This window comes from Adiantum capillus-veneris, chromosome 2 (assembly GCF_014529385.1).
Source record: "Adiantum capillus-veneris isolate H3 chromosome 2, ASM1452938v2, whole genome shotgun sequence".
Classification (NCBI taxonomy): domain Eukaryota; kingdom Viridiplantae; phylum Streptophyta; class Polypodiopsida; order Polypodiales; family Pteridaceae; genus Adiantum; species Adiantum capillus-veneris.
Genome location: NC_140932.1, coordinates 105,853,176 through 105,862,626, shown reverse-complemented (window position 1 = coordinate 105,862,626; position 9,451 = coordinate 105,853,176). Strand labels below are relative to the sequence as shown.

Genomic DNA, 9,451 nt, shown 5'->3' with positions numbered 1-9,451 from the left:
CTATAGTTCTCAACAGTACAAAATGAGGAAGTGTCAGATGCAATGCTCTATTGGATAACGAAGCAAAGTACAATATGGTTGTAGACAACATTCAGAGCATTCTAGAGATTACTCTAGGCAAACCAGATAATAGATAAATCATGTTTAAGGCTACAAGTAAAAAAGAAATGGTTGCTACCCTTAGCATCCAAAATCATGAACAGCAGATGAAGTTTCAAGTAAAGTCTTCAAAAGACATGCATGCAGATGTCATACTTGGACACCAATGGTTAGACCAACACAAGGCCTACAAAGAAGATAAAATGTTAATACTCTCTTTTCCAAGTAGAAGCAAGCAACAATTACAAGTACCGTTAATGCTAGATTCAGAGCTGCAAAAGTCACAAGAATTGAAGACAAATCGTGCAGACAAAGGTAAAGCCAAAGTGGACCTTGCACCGATTAACACGAAAGGTGTGACAACATATGCCTCTACATCAAAAAACCCTCATGGATCTCCTTCTTCAAGCAAGTCAGGCTTTCAAAACTTCAAGTCAATTGCTGACCCAACTGAAACCTCTAAGGAGACACCTAGAAAAGCAAAGATATATCAACCCAGGTACTCAAGAAAGCAAAAGATAGTCAAGCAAGCGTTTGTTCCGAGCAGTTAAGCCAAAGTCAATAATCCGATTTGGGTTAAAGACGAGAAATCAATACAGAAAGACACACACATGGGATATGGGTACCAAAACCGCAGGTTAGGGTATATGAAGTAACTTCAAGTCCCTCCCAAAAAAGAAGGCCCACCAGGTATCAACCTTGTCGAGTTGCGAGAGAGCCTTGAGGCCATTTTCGAGTTGAATGGGCCCTATCAACGCCCAGCTCGTACGTTCTCTCTCTGCCTCTCTCTCTCTCTCTCTCTCTCTCTCTCTCTCTCTCTCTCTCTCTCTCTCTCTCTCAGACACACACACATACATACACACTCACATTTGTGTGCACACGTACCATGAGAGGCTTGTGTCGTCAATAGTCAGTCTCTCTCTCTCTCTCTCTCTCTCTCTCTCTCTCTCTCTCTCTCTCTCCTCCCCAAAACTATCGGCTTCTGTTCGTGCATGGCGTGGGGAGTGGGGAGTGGGAGGCAGTTGTGCTCACGTGGAGGTAGGTCTAGGCTACCCTACGTTCAACCTTTTGCCAAGCTGAAGGAACGATAATTAGTTGCGAAGGTGTGCAAGTTGAAGGGGCGACGACTGGTTGACATGTGGAAGGTCTCTCCTTGCTTCAAAAATTTAAGCTCCATTATGTATAGTATAGAAGTATAGATTGAGACTTGCCTTAAATGTTATTTCGATTTTAAAATATTAAATCTATCTTTTTATTTCACTTTTCATTTCACATCTTGCCATGTCTTACATTCTATTGTTTTAGAATGCTAAAGTGAAGCTTCTCCTTGCATTTCTCTAGTAAATTCTATACATACATACATACACACACACATATATAGTGTGTGTGTATATATCTATATACACACACACACACACACTATATATATATATATATATATATATATATATATATATTAATGAGTTCTTTTTATTTCACCTTTAGTTTCATAGTCTCACATGGTTTGACTTTTCTTGCATTCTATAGCTTAATTTCAGTTAGTGTTTGAGAAAGTCTCTTTTATTAAGCGGTTGTCGAGCGAGTTTCCTCCTCGCAAAGAAGCAAACTGAAAATACTAGCAAAAATTTTAAATTTGCATTTTTGAACTCTTTTCTCACATATTTCACCAATTTTTCTTCTCTTTACCATGGTTTGCAATTGACTAGTCTCGAATTTAAATTGGCTCAAGGCGACGAAGCTAAGGCAATCGTTTCCCGGACAACAGTGGTTCCAATTAAACTCAACATTACGATTTTAACACTTTCTTATTGTTTTGGAAAACCAGTGTGACCCTTTCACTTGTTTTTTTTTGTTTTTTGGAGAATTAGATTAGAAGCCATTGTTAACCGATTTTAGAGGCACACACTCACTCCTTTCTCTTAGGTGTCTATATCCCTAGAACTTTGCCCCGCACTCCCTCGTCACTATATGGGCACTCCCTCGTCACTATATGGCACGGCTCCGAGTCAGAGGGAATCTAGGGCCCAAATTTGGGGGGCAAGGCGGCTTTAATCTCCGCCGTCGGATCACACAGTGAACTAGGGGGGGGGTGAACTAACGGTGAACTAGGGGCGGGTAAGCTAGGGGTGGGTGAACTGGGGGTGAACTAGGGGAACCTAAACTAGGATATGATCATGTGCCATGCCAACATGGACAGTGACGCGCTAGCATGGTGGTAGGGCATTCGTGTGGTAACCGAGATGTCCCAGGTTCGACCCACATCCCGCGAGGCGGGTGAACTAGGGGGGGGGGGGGGGGGGTGAACTAGGAGTGAACTTGGGGCGCCATTTTTGCCCCGAGTTCACCCCTAGTTAACCCCTAGTTCACTACGTGATCCGATGGCCGAGATTAAAGTCGCCACGCATCCCCAAAGTTGGGCCTTAGATCCCCCCTGGCTAGAGCCGTGCCATATAGTGACGAGGCCCGCCCTCCTCAGAATTTACATACACTTACATTTAGCCAACTATGCTCCGACGGAGCATTAATGAATAACTAAACCTCTTGCATGGTCACGCGAGGCTTAGAGGATGTCTGTACACGCGGCGATACAACCCTAGCCCTTTGAACCCCAACCCAACAACCCCAACCGATAATGTTGTTGAGTATATGATGAGCGTTCGCACAGTTGCACAGTTTTCATGTGTCAACTCTTCCACCGTCTGTAGCTCGTGCATAGCTTGGAGCCCATCTCTCTCTTCAAATTGCCCGCCACATCCCGTTGTGGTGAATTCATTGCAAAATGCATGTGGTGGTGGTCCCTGTCTCCACCGCCTGATAACGAGGTCGATGAAAACCAACTTTGTCGTTTTCAACAGAGTGGAGAAATTTGAGTCCTAGTTAAACTCAGCTCGCGTAATGTTGCTCGTGCGAAGGCAAATCACTCCGGGTGGGTTGGGGTGAACCCTTACCCGTGCGAATCTACGTTTAGTTATTCATTCATCCTCCCAACTAAGCCTCGAACCTCACAACCATAGTTATTCGTTTAATGCTCTTTTTTGCGAGTGACTGAAAACGAGGCTTAGTTATTTGTTCAAATTAGTTATTTGTTGAAATAATTGATAACTAAGCCTTGCGTGGCCATAGCCTAATCTTGCAGCTTTTGGCACCCGAGAAAAAACCACATAAAGCATATTGGATGTACTACTGTACTCGTGGCTCTACTCTTTATAAAATACTATAATGCAGAATATTCCCACCCTTTAGCCTATTTTTCAACCCAATTTTTCCCCCTCTCGCCTCTGCGTAGAGCCCTGTCCTTTCCTCCCACTAGACTCCCCGCGTAGCAGCCCTATCGCTGCCTCCTCGATCACCAGGCCTCTGCTGCCGACCCCCCCCGGGGGAGCCTGCACGCTGCTCACGCGAGAGAAAGAGAAACGCAACACTCAACCTGGGATTTGCCATGCTCGCAACACCTACTGTGTGTGTGAGAGAGAGAGAGAGATAAAGAGAGAGAGAAAGAGAGAGATATTTCAGCCCGCCACAATCCCTTGCATGCAGCAAGAGAGAGAGAGAGATAGAGATAAAGAGAGAGAGAAAGAGAGAGATATTTCAGCTCGCAACACCTACTGTGTGTGAGAGAGAGAGAGAGAGAGAGAGAAAGAGAGAGATATTTCAGCCCGCCACAATCCCTTGCATGCAGCAAGTCCTGGTTATCTGCACTATCTTTTTGGCTACAACTCCCGTTCAACTCTCCGCGCTCCCCCTTCAGCATCATATAAAGAGTCAAACGTTTTTCTTTTTTAAAATGTGTACGACCTATGGAAACATAATTAACAATAATGAGGTAATAGAAGGAACATCCAAATGGTCATGGGGGTAAGTTAGCACAATTGAACTCAAGGTTGTCTGAGCATGGTTTACGAGCATTTCTCCACAAAGAAATATGACAGCGGTACAAATAAAGGGCAACGTTTGTTTCTCATTTAAAGTAGGCTACCATGAGCATGAGCTCCCTTGAAGCTACTACAATGAAGCCAATTGTGGTCCATTGAGTTGAACTTAGACACACACTAGTACGGCCGGTCATCGAAGCTCTTTCTCTCTCCCTTTTTATCGTGTGTCCTCTCTCTCTTTCTCTCTTTTGAAAAGTAGCCTTCATCTTGCAACTTGCGTCACGTGTAAAAGAGACTCCCCTCCGCCATGTTATGTTAAGTAGATGACTAACAGAAATATTCATGGGTGGTCGCTTAATATTAGGTGCTATCATGCATGAAAGTAGAAGAGGTAACTTAAACTCAGTTAGCCATTCCCCATGGTTATTTGGGATCCCCATTAGTTGAACAAAGATGTCGGTCTGCATTATTGAGAGGGTTGAGGCTCCTTTGACACTACGTGCATTTTTTCATGAAGGAGTTGGGTTAGTCGGAGTTGGCCTCTCTTCCCTCGCCTTGTACACTCTTTTGGTCATGAGACAGGGCTTGTAATGTCCTACATAAGAGCTTCGAGCTAGAGATGCTACATGATGGTTTGGTGGAGGGTCTCGATCTCGAGACCCTCCACGAAACCATCTCGATCTCGAGATGGTTTCGTGGATCTTGCAGGTGGAAGTGTTTCGTGGGGGATTGTCTTGCAATCCTCCTCTAATTGGGAATCCACTGATGATCGTGGTTGTGATTGGATGCTTTGTGAAGGTATGCAACTGCTTCGTGATTGTGAAGGAAGGAAGCTAGTTGAAGATGTGCAATAGCTTTGTGTGACATTGGTATTCTTGTTGATGCTCGACAATCCCTGACCGTTGTGGTGGCTTTTGGATCGGCTTGCCGTGACTTGATGGACATGCATGGGTGGGGTGGACCATGGCAGGCACCCCATGTATGGTGGCATTCCCTTGTCTGCTTGTTTTTTAACTTTTTTGCGTTAGGGTGGCTCCCTTGTTAGCCACTAGTGTGGCAGGCGGCCTTTGGCCGCCTCTCTCTCTCTCTCTCTCTCTCTCTCTCTCTCTCTCTCTCTCTCTCTCTCTCTCTCTCTCTCTCTCTCTCTCTCTCTCTCTCTCTCTCCGCCCGCAGCTAGAGGTCAATAACAAAAGGTAGTTGATTGGGTTGGCGAACTTTGCCCGCTGTTCGAGGAGCTTAGTGGCGCAGTCGAATTGACGTGGCTTGGTGCAGTGAGCTGACCTGGCGGACGTTGGCAGTCGACGTGGTGAAGCGAAACCGAAGTGGCACGTAGAACTTCAGCAACGCGTAGCGCGCACGTCTTTAGCAGCCTCAAGCGTGCAGTAGGACATGGTAGCCAGGGGCAGTCTTCTCTCTCTCTCTCTCTCTCTCTCTCTCTCTCTCTCTCTCTCTCTCTCTCTCTCTCTCTCTCTCTCTCTCTCTCTCTCTCTCTCTCTCGCGGCCCTGCCCCAGCCTTGCAGCAGCGTGCAGTGCAGCGTGCAGTTCGGGGTCCCCACGTTACACGGAGCCCTCAGCAATGCAGCCAACTGGGCTTGCGTTTTCATAGCACGTTGCAGCCATTGAAGCGGCCCCTAAATCAGCACTCTACTGCAGCGCTTGCAGCGTGCAGAACGTGGTCAGCAAGTCCAAGGACCTCCATTGATACAACGCTCTCTCTCTCTCTCTCACAGGTGGTGAAATTACCTGAGGCGACCTCCACTGATACAACACTCTCTCTCTCTCTCTCTCTCTCTCTCTCTCTCTCTCTCTCTCTCTCTCTCTCTCTCTCTCTCTCTCTCTCTCTCTCTGGTGGTCAAATTACCTGAGGCTTGAGCGAATCGTTTCGGGTTGGAAAGAAACTTTCAATGAGCTGTTGGGTTTATATGGCTTAACAACCTTAGCCCCGCGACCCGCTTTCTTACCCATACCCGCAGCCTGACTATTTAACCCGCAGCCCGATGCTTTCTCCCACTCACGTTCTCATGCCCGTAGCCCAAAAGCTTTCTTGCCTGCAGCGCGAGGCAATCTTGGAGGCACCTCCACGTAGGCTGGATGCGTAAAATGCACTGCGAGGCAATCCTAGAGGCACCTCCACGTAGGCTGGGTGCATAAGGTTAGAGAGTGGGATGGGAAGCGCTTAGGTTGGAGAGTGGGATTTGCTGCCACTTGGCTGTTGACCTTCTCTTTTTAATATAGAGATAAGATGGGTGTTTCGTTTTGGAGTTTTACTCGATTGCATGGCTCCTTTGTTAGCCACTATCTCTGAGGTGTAGAAACTTGTCTCCAATGTATGGTTGCCCTAGCTCAGATGGAGCAAGGCTAGTATTGTAGTTCTTTTTTTATATAATAAACTTTCTACCACTGTTGTGAGTATTTGTTTTAAAAAACGAATTCCATGCAACATAGGAAAAATGGTGCATTTTGAGCAACCATGGTTTCTCAGGCAAATATATATGAGAGCCTCTTGCATATGAAGCAGCATGGTGAGCATGGATAGTCTCACAAAAGGCTCACCGTAGTTCCAACTAGTGCGGTAGCAGCGTGGTGAGGTGCCACATAGGAAAAAGTGGTGTTTCGAGTGACCACGGTTATTCATGTGCGAGGGTTAACCTTGCCTTGTGTGGAACACCCCTAAAGTGGGTATGGGTGACCAAGTCCTTATTATATATTTTTGGGGTATCCCACAAATGATAAGTTCTGAGACTTGGAAGTCTGAGAGAGGATCCAACAAAATCATTTATTGAGGGTCAAGAGTTGGTGACTTGGTGTGTGCGAGACTCGAGAGCGAAGAAGAACAAGGGGAGAGGAGAGGAGAGAGGGTAGCCTGTGTGTGTGTGTGTGTGTGTGTGAGAGAGAGAGAGAGAGAGAGAGATCTGTGAAACCCAAAAAAGGGCAAAAGGGAGACGGCAGGCAGGCAATCAACAACAGTGAGTAGTAGTCGTAGCCTATAGTAGCAGTAGAAGAGAGTGAGTAGTCGTAGCCTATAGTAGCAGTAGAAGAGAGTGAGAGTGCCCATCAGCAAATGGTGACCCATATGCTGCTTCTGCTCAAGCAGACCGCAGCCCAGCTCAGCTTCCTCTTGCCTTTGCTCTCCTTCACTCTCTCTCTCTCCATCCCCCCGTCCCTTGCCCAATCGCCCCCCACCTCATCTTCACCTTCCTCTTCATCGCACTCGCACCCTCCCCACCACTCGCACCTCCCTGTCCTCAGCATCGCCATCGGCGCAATCTCCTGCCTTGTCGTGGCCTGCATTCTCCTCCTTGCTGCCTTGAGCTTCTTCTACAGACGATGGCACCATGCATCCACCAAGAATCAGCTCCCCTCCTTCAATATATACACACCCTCGGAAAACAACATCCCCCCAATCCGACGATTTACCTCCAAAGAGCTCCATGTCTCTACTTCCAACTTCTGCTACCAGCTTGGCAGGAAGCCCAACTCTTCTACTTTCAAGGGCTGGATTGAAGGCACCCCTGTTGCAGTGAAGCGAGTGGACACGAAGGGAGGCGGGCCGGATGGCTTTCTCGCATCCGTCTATCAAGCAAGCTGTGTGCACCACACTAATCTTGTCAAATTACTTGGCTTCTGCTTGGAAAGAGCTGAAATGCTGCTTGTGTATGAGTATCTTGAGGCGGGGTCGCTTGATATGGTGCTGTTGAAGAATGCGGAGTCGCTGGATTGGGATACGCGATACAGCATTGCGATGAAAATTGCACAGACATTACTTTTCCTTCATGAGGAATGTGGAGAGTGTCTCGTTCATGGCAATGTGAAACTAGAGAATATCATGCTGGGTGATAACTGGTGCCCGAAGCTAGCTGATTTCGGATTGGCAGATCTTTGCGTCAGAGATAAGATAGCAGCATTGCAGCATGCCAAAGAGTGGAGTAACACTAATCTCTCTCCAAGTTTAGCGCATCGGAGTGTCTCCTCTGGCTGGCTTTCTGGTTTCAAAACATCGGCGGCCACTGATGTATATGGATTTGGGCTTGTTTTGCTGTCTCTAATCCTCGGCCGGGGCAACATTGTCGATGCATTAGCCGCCTCAAATGACCCCATTTTCTTAGAGTGGATATACCTTCAAGCCAAGCAAGGCATGTATGAGGATGCTCTTGATGGAAGATTGCTCCTTGAAGCTAATCCAAAAGAAGTCCGCGTTGCGCTACAGCTTTCCTTTTGCTGTATGCAAGAAGATCCCAGTGTCCGGCCCTCCATGCAAAAAGTATGGCAAGTGTTGCGAGATCGTGAAGAGCTCGGGCTTCCTCCCTTGTCATCTCTTGCTTTTGGATGTCGTACAAGCTCAGAGAGTGGGGAGAACTCGGACCCGGAAGACCATGTACTGGTCCTTGATGTAGAGAAGGATAAAGAGGGTGGAGAGGAGATTGAGCCCTGCTACCAAGTGTTCAGTATGCGCTCACACAAGCGCTCGGTGAGTAGCATTTCATCGGTATGAGGTTGGCATGTGTGTCAATGCAGGTAGTCAAGAATATGGTGCTATGCCATACTGTGTGAAGAGTGCCATGAAAAAATGATAAGTAGCATCCTCTTGCATGCATCATATGTTGTTCAATACACACAAGGGCCAGGGCGGCTGCAGAGATGCGAACGTCCTTTGGCAACTTGGGTTTATATATAACCCACATCTCCTACATCCATCATGTGATGAATCAGCAGGGGCTTGGTGTATCCCAAGCATGTCAAATATGATCAATATATGGTTGGAGCGCGCCAGAGTGGTGGGTTGCGAGAGCTGTTGTGCGTTCAACTTGATTGGGCAGCGGTCATTTTTGCTTGTGTACCATGTCTGATAGTGGTAGAGGGAATGTTTTCATCTCACATTCTGTCGAGGCTCCTTGTTGCACAGGGAATACTTAATGATATATGTAGGTTGCTTCCCCACACATACACAGGGATTGTGGAGGTTAGTCCTGTACTTAACATGTTGTCTCTCTCCAAGTTGCCAAGAGCTCTCTCTCTCTCTCTCTCTCTCTCTCTCTCTCTCTCTCTCTCGTTCAAGGCCTGACGGATATATATCAGGTCTTTTAGGATTGTTTCCCATGATTTTTAATGTCTCTCGTAAAATGTATTAGCTTACTTTTTGAGGAACAATTGAAATTTGGAAGTTGTTAGGTACACGTGGATTAAGTAAGGATAACCATACTCTTTGAGGTGCAATTGAAATTTGGAAGATGTTAAGTAGGCCTCTATGCAGGACACATCCACTTAACCAATGAGTTCTGATCTGGTTGGTTATCGATAATCTTATGTTGATTGCCCCCAAGATTTTGAAATCATCCATGTCATTTTTATTGATGAAGGTGTATACGCACAATTAAGCAATGTGTGTTAATATTATCTTAAAAAGAGTGGTACTTTGAAGAACTAGCAATATAGCATGGTTTGGGGTCACTACTAAGATTGTTAAGCCTCTTGGTCCCTTC

General features: G+C 46.4%; 1 protein-coding gene across 1 annotated transcript; it reads left to right on the top strand.

The window, feature by feature from the left end:
• The first annotated feature begins 6,849 nt into the window (after nt 1–6,849).
• LOC147463333 (G-type lectin S-receptor-like serine/threonine-protein kinase SD2-5) lies at nt 6,850–8,966 on the top strand. Its single transcript, XM_086488121.1, has one exon. It carries the CDS (start codon nt 7,033–7,035, stop codon nt 8,461–8,463), a length of 1,431 nt encoding a protein of 476 aa, XP_086344247.1. The 5' UTR covers nt 6,850–7,032; the 3' UTR covers nt 8,464–8,966.
• The last annotated feature ends 485 nt before the right edge of the window (nt 8,967–9,451 follow it).

Coding starts and splice junctions, on each gene's coding strand:
- LOC147463333 (XM_086488121.1), top strand. CDS start 7,033: ATGGTGACCCATATGCTGCTTCTGCTCAAGCAGACCGCAGCCCAGCTC.